Source organism: Lentinus tigrinus (genome assembly GCF_003813185.1).
Source record: "Lentinus tigrinus ALCF2SS1-7 unplaced genomic scaffold L226scaffold_9, whole genome shotgun sequence".
NCBI lineage: Eukaryota > Fungi > Basidiomycota > Agaricomycetes > Polyporales > Polyporaceae > Lentinus > Lentinus tigrinus.
The window spans coordinates 849,568-870,665 of NW_027137918.1; the positions used below are offsets into that span (position 1 = coordinate 849,568).

The 21,098-nt window shown below is 54.8% G+C and overlaps 9 protein-coding genes and 2 non-coding genes across 11 annotated transcripts; 8 read left to right on the forward strand and 3 right to left on the reverse strand.

The window, feature by feature from the left end:
• Positions 1–217: 217 nt before the first annotated feature.
• L226DRAFT_461076 (uncharacterized protein) lies at positions 218–1,743 on the forward strand (the record flags this gene model as incomplete). The annotated part of the gene is made up of 4 exons (XM_067675632.1): positions 218–301; positions 380–792; positions 880–1,099; positions 1,162–1,743. The coding sequence occupies 4 exons, from the start codon at positions 218–220 to the stop codon at positions 1,741–1,743; spliced, it is 1,299 nt and encodes a 432-aa protein (XP_067536611.1).
• Positions 1,744–2,740: 997 nt separating this feature from the next.
• On the reverse strand, positions 2,741–3,829 carry L226DRAFT_545200 (Cloroperoxidase; the record flags this gene model as incomplete). Its single annotated transcript, XM_067682330.1, has 4 exons — positions 2,741–2,972; positions 3,041–3,242; positions 3,310–3,513; positions 3,565–3,829. 4 exons carry the CDS (start codon positions 3,827–3,829, stop codon positions 2,741–2,743), a joined length of 903 nt encoding a protein of 300 aa, XP_067536612.1.
• Positions 3,830–4,618: 789 nt separating this feature from the next.
• Positions 4,619–5,372, forward strand: L226DRAFT_534100 (ubiquitin-like modifier 1). Its single transcript, XM_067680598.1, is given in 4 exon segments — positions 4,619–4,875; positions 4,931–5,106; positions 5,145–5,147; positions 5,159–5,372. The coding sequence occupies 2 exon segments, from the start codon at positions 4,655–4,657 to the stop codon at positions 5,046–5,048; spliced, it is 339 nt and encodes a 112-aa protein (XP_067536613.1). The 5' UTR covers positions 4,619–4,654; the 3' UTR covers positions 5,049–5,106; positions 5,145–5,147; positions 5,159–5,372.
• On the reverse strand, positions 5,217–6,104 carry L226DRAFT_534102 (uncharacterized protein). The gene is made up of 2 exons (XM_067680599.1): positions 5,762–6,104; positions 5,217–5,700 (listed from the first exon to the last, which is right to left on the reverse strand). Exons 1-2 carry the CDS (start codon positions 5,877–5,879, stop codon positions 5,354–5,356), a joined length of 465 nt encoding a protein of 154 aa, XP_067536614.1. The 5' UTR covers positions 5,880–6,104; the 3' UTR covers positions 5,217–5,353.
• A 51-nt stretch (positions 6,105–6,155) lies between these two features.
• Positions 6,156–8,165, forward strand: L226DRAFT_485162 (uncharacterized protein). The gene is made up of 5 exons (XM_067677096.1): positions 6,156–6,295; positions 6,352–6,746; positions 6,848–7,067; positions 7,123–7,962; positions 8,018–8,165. The coding sequence occupies exons 1-5, from the start codon at positions 6,212–6,214 to the stop codon at positions 8,054–8,056; spliced, it is 1,578 nt and encodes a 525-aa protein (XP_067536615.1). The 5' UTR covers positions 6,156–6,211; the 3' UTR covers positions 8,057–8,165.
• Positions 8,166–8,214: 49 nt separating this feature from the next.
• On the forward strand, positions 8,215–8,307 carry L226DRAFT_t90. The gene has a single exon. It is a non-coding gene; the product is annotated as a tRNA-Lys (tRNA).
• Positions 8,308–8,598: 291 nt separating this feature from the next.
• L226DRAFT_t91 lies at positions 8,599–8,692 on the forward strand. Its single transcript has one exon. It is a non-coding gene; the product is annotated as a tRNA-Lys (tRNA).
• Positions 8,693–11,500: 2,808 nt separating this feature from the next.
• L226DRAFT_461229 (uncharacterized protein) lies at positions 11,501–13,553 on the forward strand (the record flags this gene model as incomplete). The annotated part of the gene is made up of 5 exons (XM_067675638.1): positions 11,501–12,197; positions 12,247–12,397; positions 12,448–12,559; positions 12,615–12,773; positions 12,864–13,553. Coding segments are annotated over 5 exons (1,809 nt in total), but the record flags the coding sequence as incomplete, so codon positions are not given.
• Positions 13,554–15,361: 1,808 nt separating this feature from the next.
• L226DRAFT_506831 (uncharacterized protein) lies at positions 15,362–16,010 on the reverse strand. The gene is made up of 3 exons (XM_067678100.1): positions 15,831–16,010; positions 15,619–15,776; positions 15,362–15,558 (listed from the first exon to the last, which is right to left on the reverse strand). Exons 1-2 carry the CDS (start codon positions 15,963–15,965, stop codon positions 15,621–15,623), a joined length of 291 nt encoding a protein of 96 aa, XP_067536617.1. The 5' UTR covers positions 15,966–16,010; the 3' UTR covers positions 15,362–15,558; positions 15,619–15,620.
• An 839-nt stretch (positions 16,011–16,849) lies between these two features.
• L226DRAFT_570256 (kinase-like protein) lies at positions 16,850–18,897 on the forward strand (the record flags this gene model as incomplete). The annotated part of the gene is made up of 6 exons (XM_067684414.1): positions 16,850–17,920; positions 17,982–18,275; positions 18,332–18,448; positions 18,502–18,572; positions 18,628–18,662; positions 18,719–18,897. The coding sequence occupies 6 exons, from the start codon at positions 16,850–16,852 to the stop codon at positions 18,895–18,897; spliced, it is 1,767 nt and encodes a 588-aa protein (XP_067536618.1).
• Positions 18,898–19,318: 421 nt separating this feature from the next.
• L226DRAFT_570257 (DHH phosphoesterase) lies at positions 19,319–20,736 on the forward strand (the record flags this gene model as incomplete). The annotated part of the gene is made up of 2 exons (XM_067684415.1): positions 19,319–19,430; positions 19,487–20,736. The coding sequence occupies 2 exons, from the start codon at positions 19,319–19,321 to the stop codon at positions 20,734–20,736; spliced, it is 1,362 nt and encodes a 453-aa protein (XP_067536619.1).
• Between the last annotated feature and the right edge of the window lie 362 nt (positions 20,737–21,098).

The following is a 21,098-nucleotide window of genomic DNA, read 5'->3' on the forward strand; positions in this document are numbered from 1 at the left end:
GATGTCCTCGGAATAGTTTAATGACAACGCGCGCGTCGCAAGGACTTCGTCCTCGCGGTCGACAGCCCCGGCCCGCCACCATGCCGGTAAGTAGTGGCGGTGACTCTGCGCGTCTGACTCCTCCTCCTGAGGTCAGTTAGGGGTATGTCGAGTCCACACCGACTTTCAGCGTCGAACGTATTTACTCTGCTTAACCACTACCTGCTGTGTCGCCAGAATGACTCTCGTTGATATGCCTTTCGAGTTGTTGGTCTCCATTCTACTCTATCTCGACTTCCGGGACGTTCTCCGCTGTCGCGAGGTGAGAACGCACTATTATAGCTGCGGTCGATTGTCGATCAAAGCGAACTGACCGGGCCGCCGGCTGAACATGCTACAGGTATGCTCTGGGATGAAGCATGTTGTAGATGAAGACATCCGTATGCGATACAAGATCGAGCTGGCTGCGGCAGGGATGGAAGACGGGAAACACTCGAAGCTCACGATATCTGAACGCCTTACGTCGCTGATGGAGAGGCAAAGAGCATGGAGGACACTGACCTGGTCATCTCAGACGATTATTCGTCGAAAGGCGAGGTTGAGCACTTGCAAGTTCATCTCCGGCATCTTGGCCTACCGGGAACTAGACGGTGACAACGGTAGACTACACTTTCACCGGCTTCCGTCACGCGTTCGTCGCATCGAGGAGAAGCGGTGGTCTTTGGATGTCTTGGGAATGGATATCTATGATTTCGTCTCTGACTCCACTCAGGACCTCCTCGTGATTCTAGAGGAGGTTCGGAGAGGCCCGGGGTATGTGATCTTTGATTATTTCCGGGGTGTGGCTTATTTGTGATTGCTGATCAAATCTTTCTTCGTCCTCTTCAGAGTGAGTCTCAGCATGCTATGTCACATCCACTTCAGGTCCTTGGAAACTGGCCTGTCGCATCCCGATGCGACTTCAGGGGCACTGATGCACGACGTCGGTACTCTCTATAGCTACTCAATGCAAGTATCGAACGATTATCTAGCACTCTTCCAAACGACTGCGGACCGGCGTACGTTCGGTAGGACTTCTGATCTCCTCGTGTGGAACTGGAAAACTGGCGACCTTCACATGGTGAGGATATGGCTGATTCCCAACCGTCAGCAACAGAAGTGAGCTGACACCGGCGGTTATAGCATGTTAACGACAATGAGAACGGATCTTTCTCATTTATGGTGCCGCGCTACATCTTACTCTTGACATGCATGGACATCACCCTGACCGACAATCGGACCGCTTTCAGCAAGCCTTGTCTGATAGTACTCGATCTGGACAAGGCAAGCCATTGCGAACAAGTGCGGACCGCAGATCTCGACTACCTCTGCGCCTTCGCATATCCTCCCCTTAGCACACAATTCAACATATGGGAAACCACGCTTTGCAGCGCACCCGGGCCTGATTCCCTGCCGACCCCATCTCTATCTGTCCCCTTCTCAGTCTCACGGAATGATCGACTGTTTGTCGCAACGTTCGAGGTTCAGTCAAGACACGGAACTGGGGGATACAATCTGATCTCGCTCATCCCTTCCACAACACTCATGTCTGCGATCCAATCGCTATCGCCAGGGCAGACCCGTCGAATCTTCCCATGGCAAGACTGGGGCCCTACTGGGTCTCGGCTGCTCGTGGACAGACAACTCCATGAGCGGGATGCGCTGGTTCATGCATGGGACGTCCTGCGCATTCCTGCATCATCGCCGACTTGGACGTCTATCTGATCCGGAGGGCTCGGTGTCGTGCATTGTCGAGTTGTATGACTTCAACACCCTGGCTTACCGGCGTGCCGCTCTCGATTCCGCTGAAGTTGGCACGGACGGAGCCCGGCGGGATCACGATGCACTCGTGACGGAGCCCACGACGTTGATGGGCCGCATCTTCCAAGAGAACGTCACCACATACCGTCCGTACCTCCGCAGAGAAGTCGAGAAGCTGGAGTCGACAGTGGTGTGGCTTATGATGATGAGGTGATGCTTGGAGAGGACTCGCTAGTCCTCGAGTCTTATGTGAGTGTCGCACCTGACAGTGAATCTATCTGCAGCCAGGCTGAAACAGCGTCGCAGTTATACATCAACGAGGACGAAATCAGCCAGGACCCAGTCGTGAGGGTCTTATCCCTCTAAATAAGTCCGAGGTAGGATGTCCGAGTCGCCAGAGATGTTGATGACGTTGTACTACGTGTGATGCTGTAGCAGATATCCGTAAAGCGTGACAGACATTCGCCGTGTCTCTGACGCTGTATCGAGCAATACATCCAATGCGTTGATCAGGGGTCTGTGGGCTACATGTTATGATGTTATCTGAGCAGATAGCCAAAGTCAGGTGTGTACTCGAACGAACGGATGAGCGCCTCGGCGACAATCTGCTTGCGCGCTGCCCTGGGAACTAGCCGGATGTTTGAGAGTAAAGTTCGTGCTTCCAAGCATTCTTGCCTTCATCTTGGACGTCGGGCGCAAACATTCCTGGCAGAACCCGATCAAATCACGACTTACCAGGCTACAAGCGGCTGTCGTGTGACGCTGGGGAACCCGAATCGAACCGCCCAACCGGACACCTATTCTGTACTGGCAGGGAAGACGCATCTTCCCCTCCATACGAGGCGAAGTAGTCGGAATGTGGCGGACTAAACACGTAGATAACGCAATGACTACGGCAAGCCTCGCCCAGTACCAAGAAGACACGCGACATCGATGCCGACAGGCAGGCCGACGCCCCCGCTCACTTCTTCTCAGCACTGCCCACCGCACTCGCACGAGGAGCGGTCATAGATCCATCTACCTCCTCCTCAACGCCGAACTCGACCTGCCCGATCGTCAGGTTGATCTCCGTCATCGTTAGCCCCGCACGGTGGCGCACGCGCGGCTCCCACCCCTCAGGGAGGCGCTCCTCGAGCAGGAACGCGCGGAGGTCCTCGACGATGCCCCCGAACACCTTCAGGATGAACGCAGCGCTGCGTTGAAAGCAGCCATGAGCATGCCAACGCGAAGAGAAGTGATGATAACAGGGCAGATGACGTACTTGGTGCTCCCGATGAACTTCTGGCCGAGGGAGAGGCTGAATTGCGGGTTGTCGTTCCTGCATTGAACACGTCGCTTTCCGAGGAAGCGCGACATGTCCGACGCGGTGAGCCGTCCCCCGGCGCCGGTGGCGGAACTGAGCATGCCCTCGAGTACTGATGAGGCAATGTTCGCCTGCGTGACATCGCGGTAGATTTCGTCGCCTGCCAGGCGGGAAGGAGGGTCAGATGACAGGTATCAAGACCAGACAGGTAAGAAGGTGGTGCTTACGACAGAACGACGCGTCGTGCTCGATCATGTTGTGCACACTGACGTCCGACAGGTCGAACGAGTCGTGTGCGAGGTCGCGGTCGAGTAATTGTGCAGCGCCACGAGGGAGGAAGTGCGAGAAAGGCGCAGAAATGTTGTAAGTGTTCTTGATGGCGGTGTGGAGGTCGGCAAACTTGATGTTCTTGCCGTTGCGGGGGAGGATGCCTATGGTCGCGTGAGCACCCGGAACGCATTACATAGAGGATGTCAGCATACCGTGGTTGGCCATGGCGTTGAGCCCAGGGCAAGGTGACCGGCTGTCCCCCTCGGCGGGAGGGGAGTACTTGGGCCAGAGCCCCCCATGACCGGGGTTGCCCTCGGGGATGACTTGTCCGGCCTTGTAGTCAGGGGTGATAAGGTTCAAGAGGACTAGGACGATGTCCCAGAGGTAGAGTCCAAGGGTGACTACTCCGCTGGAAAGCGAGGACCAAACGATGACGAACAGCCGTCGCAGAGCGATAAAAAGATACAGTGAGCCCATGCTTGAGATGAGTCGGGGTGCGGTGGGAGTGCTGCACTACCACGGGGTCGATGCAGGCCTTATAAGCTTGCATAGTGCGGCCGAAGAACGTCGGACCCTCCCTTCTGCACTCGCTAAGGATTACGGCGTTGAAGGGAGTTACCCGTCGGTTGGTGCCGCATCCCAGCATTCTTGGGAGACATGGGACATCGCATATGCAAATGTGTGGCGTCCGTGAAACGAGTACTGGGACCGCAATGAGAGTTCGCACCCTCATGCTGTGGTCGGTCCGAAGCACCACCGTGAAAAGGAAAGCGCAGTTGTGCAATAGAGCATTGCGGGACGCGTGTGGCCACATTCGCCGGAGGAGCGGCTGTGGCATGAGCGGTAGATCTTCCTGGAGTCACTCAAACGGGTGGGCAGCAAAGACGGAGGAAGGCGTATCAATGCTCACGGTTTGCGCCAAGCAATATGGAAGATGTCAACTATCGCTTCCTGCCCGAGTTTACGTCGAATGACCGCTGCGTGGGCGCTGCACGGGCGTCGTGGCGCACACAGCCATTCGCGCACACTGCGCACGCCGACTGAGGATGCTTCAGCAGGCGTTGACAGTGCGATGCTTGGTCAACACGATGGTGGACAGCCAGAGACTGCTGAATGCTGAAGCTAAGGTAGGTGCACTCGTGAGCATGGCCGCTGGTGAACTGAGCGAGTTTCCGACATACACAGATCAAGATCGGGTTTTAGCGCCCAGAGGGACTTGGACCTCGAACTCCGGGAAGGCACGCTTTTCTCCAAACCCCTGGTTGTCCTCCAGTGCCTTTGCTGTCTTGTTCGCAACCTGCAATGTCGGCCATTAATCTGAAGATCGAGTTTGGCGGCGGCCTCGAGCTCCTGTTCTCAAATCAGCGCTCTCATCGAATCGCCATTCCCGCGAACGTACCCGTACCAACTCCCGAGGGTTCAGATGTCCAAACGAAGCCGGCGGACCTGACCTATCTGATCTTCTGGTTGAGGGATAATCTTCTGAAGGAGAGGGCGGAGTTGTTCGTCGAGAACGGAACAGTGTAAGTGCTTCCGTTCAAAGTGTCCAAGTTCGACATGATGAATGGCGGACTGCAGACGGCCGGGCGTTCTCGTGCTTGTAAATGACACGGACTGGGAACTCGAGGGAGAGGGAGAGTATCAGTTGAAGGACGGAGACGAGATCGTGTTTATATCGACTCTGCATGGCGGGTAGTCTTCGCGCCAATGAAACTACCTCGAACGACACAAGGCCAGGACGAGAGTCACACCAAGTATGTTGCATGGGCCTCATCGCTGTTGCATGCCACTCACAACACCTCAGACAGCCATACGGAGGTTCCACCGTCCGATCCCAGAAATGCGACGCACTTCGCGATATGAAAGGGATCAGAATCTCCATGCTGTAGTGTACAATAGGGGAGGGGAAACGAGGAGTCGGGGGGATGAGTGGGGAGGGTACTATATGCGTCGCGTAGGGCTACATACCAAGCATCCAGGATTTGAAGCCAACGAACTTGCTCACGAGCTGCTCTTCCCCCACCACCAACTCCCGCCCGCCGAACCTTTCTGCTGTGTGGCCTCCGTCGCCGCTGCAGCCTCGAGCTTCTCCTGTCGGTCCACTTCCTCTGCAGCGCGCAAACGCGCATGGAACGCGGCGCGTTCCAGGATCCGTTCCTGCTCTTCAGACGCTGCAGCCTCCTTCTGGTGCTTCATCTGGCCGTACCACCACGAACCACCAACGACGGCGACGAGCGTGAGACCCTGCATGATGACACGGACACGCAGCCAGTGGTTGAGCGAGACGCTATCGCGTCGGCGGAGCTTCGAGCCGGCAATAACGAGCGACACTGTTGTCAGACCGGCAACTGTGGTGTAAATGTAAGAACCCATGGCGCCAGGGAACGAGGTAACGGAGGACACACGCACGGACTGGGACGAACGGGTTCTCCTTGAACTTCCGCTCAAACTTGCCTCCCCACGACTCTATCGGGTTCCCGTTCGCGTCCAGAAGGACTTGGGAGTCGCCAAGGGGCTCGGTGCTCATGACGGTGTACTGTTGGAACTTGGAAGTGACCCGCGGGAACTGGCTTGGGAGGTTCGTCTGCAGCCAATACTTCGAACTCTGCGCACTGCCGTAGACGACGTGGGGGTTTGAAGAGAGCAGTGAGGAGCCCGTCGAGCTTCACAGCGAGCAGACGTGAATTCGGAATGACGGGGCGGGACGGAGTCTGAGGAGATCTCGCGCGTTGGGGTCGAGTGCACGCCCACGACAGTCGCGAATCGAGATCCAGGCCTCGGAGCGCCGACGTCGATGACGATCCTTGTCGCGCATCCGCCATCATCCCGCACGGCGACTCTGAGCCCATCGTGCAAACCATGGAGCTCGTTGCGTTCCCCGTCGAGCTGCTCGTCTCCATCATCGTCTGCCTCGACGTCAGAGACATCCTCCGATGTCGTGAGGTCCGTGCTTGTGACATCTGCAAACGCGTTCTCGGCTGATGATTGCTTCGGAACAGGTCTGCGTGTTCTTCAAAACGCTCATCGACGAGGATGTCCACACGCAGTACAAGATCGAGCTCGCCCTCGCAGGCATGGAAGACGGCCCGCCCAGCGCCCTCACGCCCTCGGACCGCCTTGCAATTCTACGCGAACGGCAGGAGGCATGGAAGTCGCTCACATGGAAAGCTAGAACGGAGTACGACATGCGGCGTGGCGGCGTGTGGGAGCTGTATGGAGGCGTGTTGGCACAGGCGGACGGAGACAGGACACTCGTGTGCGCGCAGCTGCCATCAGTCATCCGGGGCATCGAGGAGAAGGTGTGGACGGTTGAGGATGTGGGTGTCAAAATACGCGACTTTGGGATGGACCCCGCACAGGACCTCTTGATTATCATCCAGCATCATACAGAAGGGTGAGTGGTCGTCATGATTTTGATCATGCGTACTACATGAACTCTCCGCGTCCCTTTTGGACAAGGTGTTCCAAGTATCATGGCTGACTCCCCGGTTGCAGGTCTGATCTACTTTCTCGCGTGCATTTGCGTTCACTTGTCTCCGGAAAAATCCACCCGCACGCACCGAAGGGCGGAATGCTCATGCACAAACTACGTCCGGGCCAATACTCCTACACCATCCAGACGTCTGAAGACTTCCTTGGCCTCCTTATCCAGAGCTTTGAACTGGGCGAATCCGAGTTACTTATCTGGAATTGGAAGAGTGGGACTCTCCGACTGGTAAGTGGACTGATTGCACGCATGTTTGCAACCGTTGCTGACGTCGTCCCTGAAGCACCTGCATGGTGAATTCCTGCCATCCTTTGCGTTTCTGACCTCACAGTACATCCTCATCACCACTTTCCCTGATGAGGACCCGGATGAAGAGGGCAACTTCCCTCATACGATCACGTCTCGCATTCTGGTCGTGGACGTGGATGCAGCACCTGAACAGCCTACGCAGCTCTCCGATCTCGACTACCTCTGCGCGTTCCACTACCCAACGCTGAGCAACAACTTCACCACCATAGCGATGTCACTGCGTTCCGATCCTGGCCCCCACTGGCGACCTAATCCATCCCTCAAGGTGCCCTTCCACATCTCGCGCACGGACAGGCTCTTTGTGATCACGATGTGGCTCACAGAAGGCCACGCACACGTTGCCCTGCTCTCCCTCATCCCCGCATCCACATTTCTCTCGGCCATGGCGTCGCTCGCCCCGGGCGAAACCCGCCGCGAATTCGAGTGGTCAGAGTGGGGCCCACGCGGGTCGCGTTTCCTCGTCGCCCCGTCTCGGCACACGACGGTGTGGGTCTGCTACGTGTACGGGATGACGTTCGTGATGGTGCTTCGTTCGGGCTCGCAGCAGGTCATCATGACGCTCGACTTCAACCAGCTGGACATCCGGCGCACGCTGTGTGAGGACGACCCTGAGACCGAGACCCCCACGGAGAACGCGCGGCTGGTGACGGAGACGACAGAGTTCAGGAGGGCGGGGGTGTTCCTTGACCCAGTGCAGACATCGCTGCCGTACTGGCTGAGGAAGACGAGGCCGTTGGGCGGAGAGGGCGCTGAGGGGGAGGGACACTTCGAGGCGGTCATGCTCTCGGAGGATTCGTTGATTATGGTTTCGAGCGTGAGTGGATTGTGCGTTTTGCGTGATTGCTGTCATTGCTGACTAGGTTTTGCAGCAATCTCATATCAGGAAGTATCGCGTACTGACGTTTTAGTGGTCTCTGGACGCAACCTATTAAAGCTGTTCGCCGGCCGATGTCTATTCATCTACTGCAAATCTGTAGCCCTAGCTAACCAATGTGTACTCCTTTTAATTGGCCCCGCATGTCGTCGATGCAACGCCCATATATGGCACTTCGAATACAACTCCACCGCCCGCCTAGCTCAATCGGATAGAGCGTCAGACTCTTATCCACTCACATCGGCGGGAATCTGAAGGCTGCGAGTTCGACCCTCGCGGTGGGCTAACGGAACAAGGCGATTACCTTTTGCCACTGTCGGCCGATAAAGTTGCCACAAAGAAGTTTTTGCCGGGCGTTAATCACGTGACTGAACACTAGGAAACTTTCGTTCTCATGCAAAGAACTTGGCATCAGCATACTATGTTACTCGAGCTCGTTGAAGCTGACTCTGCAGATTGTGCGCACGGTTGCTTCTGTTTCCACAATCAAAGGTAAGGTGTGTTCGAACCAATTTGGCAACCTAGATGCTGGTGGTGAATGTTGTTGCGATGTACTCTAGAGATTCTGATTCCACCGCCTGCCTAGCTCAATCGGATAGAGCGTCAGACTCTTACGAGGACTTGCGGGTCAGTAATCTGAAGGCTGCGAGTTCGACCCTCGCGGTGGGCTACTGGTACAGTAAAGGCAAATAAGTTGTCCGTCGGGCAACCTATAATTTTTTTGGTGGTATCTGGCACATCCATTCTCCTCCCCCCCATATCAATACATATTCATGTGCTAAGTTGATGTGCGGACTCGGTGAGCTCTGGATTTCTGCCGAGGGAAACACGGGCCAGAGATCAGCAGGTGCTGGGCGCCCATCCACATATGGTAGGATGCAGAACAATGGCCCGCCTTTGAACCCGACCCTCAACTACGACATCCATACTACTTTCCAAAACTCCCCTCGTGTCATCTCCTCGAGCGAACGAGAAGGTAGCAGGAGGAAAACACCGCTGCTTTCTCCAAAATGACCTCAACCTCACGAAGTTCAGCCATGTCTGCTGCAGATCTAGACGAGTCTTCATGTTCAAGCACTATAGCGAGTAACGGTACGATCCTCTCCTCCCTTTGCCTACATACCCATATACTTGTACCAAATACAACACTGATACTCGCACTTGTCACACCAGGAGCAGGAACACGAGTCGTCAATGAAGACTTTACCCACAACCACCTCAATCGCCGCTCGTTCGACATGGCCAATCTCAGTCCAGAGATGAAAATGTCACTCACTACCCTCGCCAGCGTGAACTCGCCCGTGTTTGAGCTACCGCACTACCCTCACCTGGCTACCGTCTTGACAGGTTTGAGTAGAATCATCTACAGTGAGATCGTACTGCCCTATGATTGCCGCCTCATACAGATGCTGAATACTGCCTAGACGACCTCGACACAAACGCAAAGAGTCTCGTACATGTCCGCTTCCAAATCCCAACTGAAGGTCGCGCAACAGCATACACTGTCTGAGCTCAGATGAATGGTTCACTGTTGCAGATTTGCACGACGCAGAGACCCAGGAGCTATGCACCTCAACCTTTGAGAACAGTGCGGTGCAGATGGTATGTAGCGCAAGTGTCGGGATATGACGGAATGTGAGATCACTCGTTGGCTTTGCCCGGAGTAGCTGTGTTGCCACGCTCCCGAGGATTGTTGTGGCCTCTATGGTGCTGCCAGTGCATGCCGGAGGAACCGCAATGACTCCTGCCAGTGGCCTCCCCATTGTCCTTAAACACACGAGTGTGACAGTTTAGGCATTCTCGCGGTATCTTCTGGACCCATCTCACGTGTTTGAGTGTGCAGCTGCGGTAGGCTACGAGCGTCGAGGGGTCACTAGTCATTTTTGTCTGGCACAATGGCATGACGTTGCAGCGAGGCAGCAGAGCATCCATTTTTGGGCATAATTCTGTGATATACATCAGTAGATTGTCGAAAATCTTAGCAGACTTAGCAAGACTTAGCACAACTTAGCGTGACTTACCTTGACTAAAAAGGAAATAAAATGGGCGCTTACGGGCGCTAAGGTGCCCTGTCTTAGCTGACTATGCCCCCCAAAAAGGGTATACTTCATCTGTTCATAACTTACTCAGTTTTCATCTGTTCTCCTCGCGATTTCGACATTGTGTGGTGTATAAGCATGCAAACATCCCCATCTAATCTCAGCTGGAATGACCCAACCGTTGTTGCAATATTGACCAGCGCTTAATTTAGCTAAGTCATCTAAGTCAGCTAAGATTTTTGATGATCTACTGATGTAGTATACTGCATCAAATGAGAAGGCCGACCAGTTATTCTGCTTTGTCCGAACAATTGACCGGGGTGGCCCTCTTTTCTGGACGATCGGGGTGACTTGGGGTAAGTATTGCGACAGGCACACCGCAGCAACCTGCAAGAACCAATTAGAGCAGACAAAGAGCCTTTGGAGTCTCAATGAGTCACCATCACCAGACCTGTGGCTGGCCATAGCTTTGGCTGTGGTCGTCAGGCTGGTCCGACCGTAATCTGACAATCGAACTTGGTTCAACTTGCCATAAACGGCGTGCGAACTCATCTAAGCGGTGCAAGGCGCTAATCTGGCTATGGCTGGGGACAATGGTCTTCTTGGACTCGAACCTCAACCGCCTCCTAACCACTTTGCTTCACTCTTGTATTGCACCCTGTTTTCATGCAACAATCAGAACCGTAGATGGTCCAGTATATAAGTACCGCAAGATTGACTGCCGTGACCTCAAGCTCACGCAGTCCAGCCATGTCCTCCTCAGGGCGTCCGAGTACTCTCTGTGCAGAGTCTTCATGCTCTGCAGGGCAGCGCGGAGACAACTCTGGTTGGTCAAACACTGCTGTGAGCAATGGTACGATTTCCTTCCACACTTTCCAGACCTCTCCTCTTCGTCGTACTGGCCCCAAAGCTGACACTCGCACTGTGATTGCTGGTCGCGCAGAAGCTACAACAGAGGTCGTTGACATGGAATTCGTCCACAGACACCTCAATCAACGCTCATTCAACATGGACCTACTCACTCTCGAGATGAAGCAGTCTCTCGCCTTCATAACGAGTCCAGACTCTCCAAGAATCAAAGTCACACACTATCCTCACCTCTCCACGGTCTTGACGGGCTTGAGCAAGATCATCTACGGTGAGCATGTCTTTCCATTGTTGTTGCACGCGTCCACTCATTATGCTCAGACGATCTCAGTGATGCAAGGAAGGATGTACTCGAACGCTTCCAAGTCAACACTATTCACGCTGAGTCAGCATACATCGGGTTCATCGACAGTCATACCCAGTCACAGTCTCATTTCCCTCTCCCCAATGTCCTCGACAAACCGGATCTCATCGGTGTACCCAATGCGGAACACTTCCGTAAAAAAGACAGCCCAGGGTACGTGCGAGTTCCGCACCACTTCGTCGAGACCCTCGTTGAGGTCAAGGCCGACAAACAACACGGTCGGGCGCAGGCCGCCAGCTATGCCTATTGTCACCAGCAGGGTCGCCCTAACCATCCGGTGTTCCTCTGTCTCACCGTCAAGCCCCAGTACTACCAGATCATCCTCTCTGAACCATGTGGCATCGTCGCCTCCGCACGCTTCCCTTGGTCAAATCTCGAACCGCTTGCATCGTTTCTACACACGCTCTACGTCCCGTCCGCCAACCACGTTCTTTGGGACTGCACTGTGATCTGGAAATCCATCCAACCCGACTCTTCTAAGAATCTCACGAATTTCAAGTTGTCTTGGGAGATCAAGTGCAACAATGGCAAAGAGGAGTTGTTGTACAACGAAGGTAAACTCATCTGCGACATCAGTGATGCTTGGGGACGACGAACGACGGTTTTTCGCGTCAAGGGCCCTGATGGAGAGCACACCATCATCAAGGAGTACTACTGGCACCACAAACGTCGCTTTGAAGAGTCAAATCTCCTGGAATTTGTCCATGGCGATGGCGACGTCCCAGGAGTGGTCTGGATGGTCTGTTATGAAGATGTCATGGCCAACGACCGAAGGATCCAGTGCGGCGTCGAGGATGATGACCTCCAGAGGAAGAAGCGGTTGGTGCTCTACGACTATGGGGATGAATTGTTGACCGGCCGCTCCATCAACGCTCTTCTCCGAGCGTTCTATGACGTCCTCGAAGGTACGCGTCCTTCTCAGTAGCGAGGTCAAGAGGCTCACTTTTATTATAGTGCACGGTACCCTGCTCAAGAAAGGGATCTTGCATCGAGATATGAGCATCAACAACATTCTCATTCGACCGGTTTGGCGGAACTTGCCCGAGAGACGTGTGATGAAGAATCCGCCACCGCTCATCGAGGATGTCCTCAGCGGCGAACTTCGGTAAGTCGTAGAATTTTTGATGCGAAAGACATGAATAACGTGGCTTGTAGAGACGAGAAGTCGCGCCAAGCTGCTTGCATGTTAATAGATTTCGACAACGCTGCCAAGTTGGCGCAAGAAGGAGACCCTTCTGAGGACATCAATATGCTGGTCTATAGAACGGTGTGTAATACACTGTACATATCATTTCCCTTGAAGTATCTGACATGGTTCAAAGGGCACCCCGAAGTACATCGCTCGTTCAGTGTCTCTCGGCCAAGTCCTACGCGATCTTGCCTCACGCATGGCGACTCCGATGCCGGAGTTGACAGGACAAGCCAAGGACCTGTACATCAAGGCGTATGGCAAGGATCGTTACGACGCATACGTGGATGAAGTCCAGCACATCACCCCCAAAATCATTGACTTTGCGAAGAAGTTCCCTCATTTGGTCAATGCCGACTTCTCAGTGACACCAACGCCGAAGACAATCCATGGCGGCCGACCGCCGAAGAACTGGGATGCTGCGGAGTCTGCTAAGACGCCATTCAACCATCGACTGGAGCACGACGTAGAGTCTGTCTGCTGGACGATGATCTCTGTTCTCATTCACATTCAACCGGCGAAGTGTCCCCAAGAGGTGCACTTCCCACATTCGCTTAGTGTGTTGTGGGAAGAGTTCAACAGCCATGCGATTTACGCCAATCTGGTCCCCGATAACGACAGGCGACGCAACATCCTCGGGCGAACCCTCGAGGAATGGAAATTCGTCTTCGAACCCTTCCCAGAGCTGCAGGATCTCGCTAGTAGTCTCCTCTATGACATTGCATGTCAGGTCCGGTCCGAGTATGCTCTCTGGGATCCGGCCCCTCCTCATCCGGACCACCTCCACGAGGCCGTTCAGCGTCTCATCCTTCAGTACCTTGTCGATCACAAGGGTGATGGTGATGTTCAGCTCACAGGCGACCCACGCAGACTCAGGCCTGTCGATAAGAAGCTTCCCACTCCCGACAGCAAAGATGTGAGGCCCGACGGAACTACCTCGAAGACCACCCGGTACGAGTTCGTCCCCCAGAACCCTTCTGTGCCAGCCCAGCCGAAGAAAGGCAAGAGCCAGAGCCAGAGTCAGAGGGCCAGGCCTTCAGGCGCGCCGATGATGTGCTCTGCGCTCGTCTGAGCAGGACATCTAGATTAGATTAGATAGGCCGGCAGTTGCCGTTGGTAGTTAGAAGTTTTGTATGGCGGTCAGGGGCTCGACAGAATACCACCACCATGTAGAAGCCAGTGGTCGATGCCAGTGTGCTCGCGGGTTCAGATTACATTGCTTCATTCACCATTTTGTCCGCCGCCGTCTCATTCATCGCCGTCTCGTTCGCCGCCGTCTCGTTCATCGCCGTCTCGCCGTCTCGTCCGCCGCTGTCTCATTTATCGCCGTCTCGCCGTCTCGTCCGCCGCCGTCTCGTTCATCGTCTCGTCTTACTCACCGTCTCGTCTGCCGCCGCCTCACCCATTGGCCGCTGCCTACCAATGTAGGGCCGCCCGTAGCCCATCCGCTCCTTTCCTCTCCCCAATCCCCCATCTCCTCAGCCTGTGTGGTATAGGTAGAGGGGACACCCACTCGCACCCTGCCCTCCCGCGTGATTTTGTGGTTGTCTGTGGCGGCCACAGATCTCGGGGAGACTCATCACCGAAGACGAAGCGCAGGAAGGGTGACGGCGATGATGCAACTGCTTAGTGAGTCGCGATCTCTCTGCGTACTGTTCGGTGACTACCATGCTCGTTACTCGCTACGACTTGCTAGAAGAGACTGATCCTTCCATTTTTCCTGAATGCTGGACGTTCTAACGACGCTCACCCATCCACGCTCTTTCATGCACGCTACGAGGTTATTTTTCCCTACACCCATCATGAGGCTATCTTGTATATACCCACATCATTGTTACCCTGTATTCATACCACGTCACTCCTTCATGTCGTCTCGGATATCACTCTCGCAATGTCACAATGCATGATGTTTTTGTTCGTACCAGCCAGTTATGAGTGGAGATGGTCGCGTCGAGTACTAGTCGAGCGGGACGTCTTCGGGCTTATGCAACAGCACTTCTCCAAAATGCAGCAGGATGCGCAAGACCAGTAGTCATGAATCTCCAACGGATATCGACACAAAGCATGCTGGAGAGGACGGCGGGCGTGAGCGAGTTTCATCTTGCAGCCCCAGTTAGGAAAACCACGTACTCCTGCTACCTCTCCCGCTATCACAAGCAGTCCACACACGGGATCTGTGGCGAAGCTGAAGATCCTGATCCCTGCATCTCCCCGAATCCACGCTTTTCCCTTGATGTGGTGGATGTGTGAAAGTAGCCGCCGGAATAAAAGCAACATCCGTTCATCCGATATTCGAGCGAAGACCACACCGTAGAATTCCCAGAATCTACTATCTTCTGTGGGATGGGTATGTATTCCAAAGAACGCCAGGCGAGCCCTTTCCTTCTCTCATCCAACGCCACGAGGCGCTCTGATGTTGGAGCGTGCTGTCACGAGCCCCGTCTTCCATACCCGCGACAGCGAGCTCATGTCGTAGTGCATGCGGTGGAAATGTCGACAAGGGCAGGATGTCTGACAGAGTTTGACTGCAAGGTCATCCAGCGCCATCGTACGTCTAGGACACTAGATAGAATGTCAGATGAGTCAATTTTTCAGCATAGGAAAGCAGCGGAAGTCCCGTACCTTGCATGATGTGTGGCGAGGTATAGATATGAGGACCGTAGCACCAGGCGGACGCTTCTGAGACTGCAGGCTCTTGGGACCGCATTTAAGTAGACCGCACGGCACTGGCCACGCGTTCAGGCATGAAGCTTGAGGTTTGAATAGGCTTTGGTACTCCAGACGTCGGCCAGTTGCTCGACGGCTGAGGCGGGATGGTATCGTGCGGATGCAGTTGAACCATGCCTGCGCGTTACACACCTCTTGGATCTGTGGAACTCAGCACGCTCCATTGTAGGTGAGCCCTCCTTTAGCCTTCCTGAGACATCTTGCTCCGGTGTGCAACTCAGGGCAGAAAATAAGCGCAGTTGAATGACTATTGGCATGAAGATCCAGATATAGAATATAGCATAGCATGTCCGTCAAGCGTCGGGCAATGATAATACATGGACAGTGAAGTCGCCCCGATGATCCCTGGCCTAGAGACATACCGCAGGTTGGTCATCTGGAAAATCATGAAGGCGTTGAAGAACACGCACGGCTATATATCTCCCCGCTCTCGTACGGGCTTTTGCTCCTCGACGACCAACCGCGTTCCACCGTATAGTTGATTTACCACAGCACTCCGCTTCAGCACAGCCAGTTCGTTTGACTTCTCAGCGTAGAAGGCAGCCAACCTCGCCGGGTCTGTCTCATCCTGCGGAGGTACCGTGTCAAAGCCCCATCGAGTTACTTTGCGTATCGTGCTTACCTGGATTTCCCGGAATGTGCTGTTCGTTCGTCTGACAAAGTATGACCTGAAGTTGTAGGAGCTGAACGACTCAGATGTTTTCAGCATCGAGCTGTATAGCTTCTGCAATGACTGTTTCGTCGGTGCGGCTGCCATGGCAGTAGAAAGAGATGAAGGATGCGGGCAGAGTTGGTGGAGAGTTGGCGTACAGTGACGATGCCGGCCTGCACAGTCATCTAACCGGCATGTTCATCTTATCTTATCGCATTACGTAACGCGACCGTCGACGACGATGTCCTCCTCGGACTCGTCTTCCTCGTCCACCCCAAGGCCTTGGGCCCTGCTTCAGCTCTGCCCTTTCTCTGCGCTATCTATACGATGTCTAGCTGCTTGGAAGCTTCTGCTTATTGCGCGTTGTGGAGGAACTAGTACTGCAGTCAAGTCGAGTGGCCGCCGGTAGGATGGTATGCAGGAGATGTCGTATTGACTAGTGATCACGGGAATGAAGCAAGGGAGGGCTTCATGCGATGATGGGACATTGATGTGCGTACAGATTGCTCATCTTTTGAGATCGCTGATACGACTGTGGTACTCGCAGAAGAATATGTAACCTCATACTAGGAGTCAGGACCTTCGGAAAATACATCTCTGCTTAAATCTTCGTGCAAGTGGCAAAGTCTCAGTATGCACAGCGGCTGGCTGTCAATAGCAAATACCCCGGTGCCAGAGGAAGAGGCTCCGGCCGTGCCTGCTTTGTCCTCCTCGAGCCGCTTTGCCTCTGCACGCCTCGTGGCCCTTTGTTCAATGCAGCTGGCTTTGGATGCAAAGAGGTGTGGCCCATCAGTGCTTGGCCCCGACATGTTCAGTATATATTTGCCTGCTTTCCCTCATCTTATCCACTACCATCCCCCGGTTGTTGCACATACTGTGAGTCGATCCCAAACCACCCACTCAACCACTCCTTTGACGTGCGCTCATGCACATGGCGGTTTTGCAGGTACGCTGTCCTATAATCATATACCCTGCAGCTCCCGAGCGCCATGTCCCGCCGTCCATCCTTTCGTGACCCGTTCACCCGTGCGCCCCTGTGCGGTACGAAAGATAGGGCTGGTGGGACTGCCGTCTCCTCCTCCGTGGACTCTGGTCCGTCTCGGGCTCCGATTAAGCCACCTTCGCCCTCCCTGGATGCTCTGATTCGACAACCGCGCAGCGGGTTCAAGCTACACAACGAGCCGGGTGAAGCTTTGCCTCGACCGCGCAATGGCTCCATCACTTTGCTGAAGGATGTCGGCAATGGGCTCCTTAAGCTGATGAAACGATGGACCGAGAAGCGGACACATCGGTCTGCAGACGTACGAGAGACCGCTACGCCCAAGGGCCCTCCTCCCTTACGTCCTCCGCGCTGCGAGACTGTCGACTCTGAGGTCTTGGACTTCATAGACCAGCACGTTGCCTCCGGCTTGGGGGTGCCTACAGCTCCAAGTGAGATTGCTGTGGTTCCGGTCGGACGTGTTCGTAGGAATGGTATTGCGCTCCCCCCGGACGTGTCATCGGCCCTGCTTGCAGCCAAGCATCTGCAGAAGCCTCAATTGGTAGACCCGCGACCCTGCCCCTCTGTCCCGCCCTTGCAAAAGGATGGTGATGCTTCCTCATCGCAGATCGGAGACTCTCTCGGCTCGTCAGCGTCGCCTCCACCCTCCAGCTCGTATTGGACGGTGGTACAGCGGAATAGAATCCGTCTGCCGCATGGTAGCGTCCGACGCTGGGTGACCGGAGGAGTGCTTGGCGCCGGAGGGTTCGGCCGTGTCTACCTCGTCTACGACACCGTCGCCCGGCGACAGTGCGCGATCAAGGTCGTCAATATTGGCAAGCGCATGTCCGAGTCGTGCTGTCGTGGTCTCATCAACGAGCTCCGGGTGCTGTCCCTACTGGGTTCGGAGCCGCAGACTTCACCGTTCTTGCTCCGGCCGTACTCGTCGGATTCCAACTGGGCTTGGCGATCCTCCAAGCTCTATCTGCACATCCTGACCGAGGCGTACACCGGAAGAGACCTGTTCGCGTACAAGCAGAAGCTCAATTTCGAGAGCCTCCGGCTTGTTTGTGCGGAATTGGTGCGCCGTTCTGAAGTTCGCCTGACTTCTCGCCCCTCACTAATATACCATATCTATATAGGTCCTTGGCCTGAACCATCTCCACCGGCATGGGATTGTTCATCACGATATCAAACCGTTGAACATCCTTGTGACCGCAAAGGGCCACTGTGTTATCGCGGACTTCGGCGGTGCACGGTTTATGGACGCCACCGGGAAGCTTACGAGGGACAGCGACACCATGCCGATCATGACAACGGCGTACGCTGCGCCGGAGTTGACGGTGCTTCTCCAGAGCGATGAGGTCCTGGAATATGACGAGCGCGCTGACTATTGGTCGCTAGCTGCCACCGTAGTCTCCCTGATCATGGATGATGTACGTACCTCGTGCTCGTATCCTCTCTTGTCGTCATGGCTGAACCTGGACGTTAGAAATACCTCCCTGGTGCAGCAGCCGACTTACACTTCATGGCCTACAGGTTGGAGAAGATTAGGACCGAAATGATCAAAATGCAGGCACCGGTTGAACTTCTGTGCTTCGTCACGCAAGTACGTTGATCCAAAATCGGCGAGTATGAAAACGTCTGACCATGCCGAACCAGATTCTCAAGATAGATCCATTATTGCGGCCTAGTTATGCGGAGCTCATGACCCACTCGCTCTTCGAACATATGTGGGTAGCGTTGATCGTGCAGTGTCATGGCTGAGCTGAATGTGTCGTCTCGTAGTAACTGGGATGACGTCCTGGCGCAGAAAGACCCAGGTCAGTCTCCACTCTACACTTCCGCATGCTGAAGCTCACCGCTCGGTGTTTTGCAGCCATCCCGTTTGTACAGGAGGTGGTCGTTGAGGCTCACGGCTGGAAGTTCAAGACACCGAAGGTCCATAGCTCGGAGGGCGCCACGGCTGACTTCCTTGAGGAGCTGCGAAAAGAGAATTTCCCTCTCGTAGAAGATGACTCTTACGACGTCAACGCCGATATCGCGGCCACGTCGTAGTGTTCGTGGGTCGGAGTGGTTTTCATGGACTGTTTTCACCATCTCGCTATCGTATCGCTGTGTCTTCGTTAGTTGTATTCTACTGTTGTCGCCCTGTAGTGCTCTATATCTCAAATCTTCGAATTTAATCACTGTTTTGCACGCTGTCAATTTTCCTACTCATGGTGCCTCACTGCAGCTCGCTTGCCGCAGCATACATGACGTCTATTAGTATACTATGATATAGACCGCCCCAACGCGTAGGCGTCTATTTTCAATGCTCCTTGACCTTATACCGCGACTTGGTCTGACCAAAGTGTGGAAGATACATCGCCAGCCTTGTTTGCGCAATCGCTTCCGTGCAACATTTCAAGTTGTAAGGTCGACCTATGGGTTCAGGAGCTTCTAGAACTCAACGGGTTGATAGCGGTGGCAAACATCGATGGCAGGCGTACTCTCTACCTTCCTGAAGGACCAAAAGGCGGCCTTCTTGGATGCAGCAAAGACGGGCAATGGCAAGGAATGGATCGTTGTAATGGGTAACGAAGCGGGCGGTATGTGATTGGAGCGGTGTCTCGGCTGAGAGAGCTGACCCCATGGTGACATATAGATCTCGACTCTATTGCGAGCGCGATCGCATTCGCGTGGTACGCGTCGAAGCTACAGGGAGCGACTGCGGTACCGCTCACACAGACTCCCCGTGCTGAGCTGCACCTGCGGGCAGAGAACCTGCATGCCCTCGAGCTCGCACATCTGAACGCCGACACCGACATTCTCTGCATCGATGACGTGCCACACACAGCCGATTCCGGTTTCCCTTCGTCGTCGTTCGCGCTGGTGGACCACAATCGCCTGGGCTCACGGTTCTCGCACTCGAACTCGGATGCACGTGTCGTAGCCGTGGTCGACCACCACGAGGACGAAGGCCTGTACCACGACACGGCGAACCCACGGCTTGTCGCCGTCCCTACAGGGAGCTGCGCATCGCTGGTCACGCAGCTCTTCCAGGATCACCCGGAAGGCTCAAACAATCTCCCGCCCGAGCTTGCTACTCTTCTTCTCTGCAGCATCCTCATCGATACGAGCGGGCTCAAACCTGGGGGTAAGGCGGAGGCAGCCGACAATCGGGCTGCACGCTTCCTCATCCCTCGGGCCGCAGCGCACGGCCAACAATGCGACTCCACCGTTCAGATGAGTTCTGTCAGCCCTTCGAACACGAACCCGGGTGCAGAAGGAGGTCCAGGGCGGGCGAGAGTCGGGCTGGAGATCGGGGCTGTCAATGAGAACGCGCCGCATGAGACACCAGGGATCCAGGGATTGCACACGACCCTTCAGGAAAAGAAGGCGTCCGTTGCACATCTCGGGACGCTCGACCTACTAAAGAGAGACTACAAGGAGTACACGATGATCCCCGCCCAGTCGCCATCGCGCCAGATCCTCGTTGGGCTATCATCGGTGCCCGTGGGTTTTGCGTCGTGGCTACCGCGACACGCCGACTTCTGGTCAGAGACAGAGAAGTTTATGGTCGACCGTGGGCTGACGGTGCTTGGTATCCTCACATCTTTCCGTAACACGGAGAAACCCGGGAAAAGCGGCAAGGGCAAGCACAGGAGAGAGCAGATGTACGTCGTACGCGGGGACGAGGACCTCACCACCCAGCTCTTTGACGCCTTGGAAGAGGCGGAGGAGCTGCAATTGAAGAGGAAGAAGTTCCCTGAGTTCGGCGTGCATAATGGCTTCAAAGGGAGCGAGTTCCGCGCGCGGGTGTGGGCACAAAAGAACGTCGATGCTACGAGGAAGGCAACTGCGCCGCTCGTCAAGAGCATCATAGAAGGACGGCCAAAGGCGTCCAGTCTCTGACCGTAGAAGGTACGTGCGCTGTGCGATCTGTCACTTTACCGCGGCTTAAGCACCCCTTAGGGCGTTACGTCCAAGATGCAGTCGACTATATAAGTTGTACGCAGTCGATATGGGGGTATTGAAGAGGTTTCATCTTCTATTCTGCTCCGTGTACGGAGTGGTTCTCGGCGTTTTCCTACATTGCCTTGCTAATTCCTTGACGGCAATGTGGGAGGAAGTACATGGGATCCGATTAGTCTTTCCAGGTGAGATGTGTAGTGCCTTCCGCTCATACCAGAAATCCTAATATCGCCAGAACATTGACCTCAATTGTCTGCAGACTCAAGAACCATGCTACGGCAATGCGCACTGGCAGTCACGAG

What these genes read in the sequence shown, in the direction of transcription:
- L226DRAFT_534100 (XM_067680598.1), top strand. Translation starts at nt 4,655, where the DNA reads ATGTCGGCCATTAATCTGAAGATCGAGTTTGGCGGCGGCCTCGAGCTC. An exon ending in TTCGTCGAGAACGGAACAGT is followed by an intron (nt 4,876 to 4,930) that starts GTAAGTGCTTCC and finishes GGCGGACTGCAG; the next exon opens with ACGGCCGGGCGTTCTCGTGC.
- L226DRAFT_534102 (XM_067680599.1), bottom strand. Translation starts at nt 5,879, where the DNA reads ATGAGCACCGAGCCCCTTGGCGACTCCCAAGTCCTTCTGGACGCGAAC. An exon ending in GAACCCGTTCGTCCCAGTCC is followed by an intron (nt 5,701 to 5,761) that starts GTGCGTGTGTCC and finishes TTTACACCACAG; the next exon opens with TTGCCGGTCTGACAACAGTG.
- L226DRAFT_485162 (XM_067677096.1), top strand. Translation starts at nt 6,212, where the DNA reads ATGGAGCTCGTTGCGTTCCCCGTCGAGCTGCTCGTCTCCATCATCGTC. An exon ending in ATCCAGCATCATACAGAAGG is followed by an intron (nt 6,747 to 6,847) that starts GTGAGTGGTCGT and finishes CCCCGGTTGCAG; the next exon opens with GTCTGATCTACTTTCTCGCG. An exon ending in AGAGTGGGACTCTCCGACTG is followed by an intron (nt 7,068 to 7,122) that starts GTAAGTGGACTG and finishes TCGTCCCTGAAG; the next exon opens with CACCTGCATGGTGAATTCCT.
- L226DRAFT_506831 (XM_067678100.1), bottom strand. Translation starts at nt 15,965, where the DNA reads ATGGCAGCCGCACCGACGAAACAGTCATTGCAGAAGCTATACAGCTCG. An exon ending in GCACATTCCGGGAAATCCAG is followed by an intron (nt 15,777 to 15,830) that starts GTAAGCACGATA and finishes GTACCTCCGCAG; the next exon opens with GATGAGACAGACCCGGCGAG.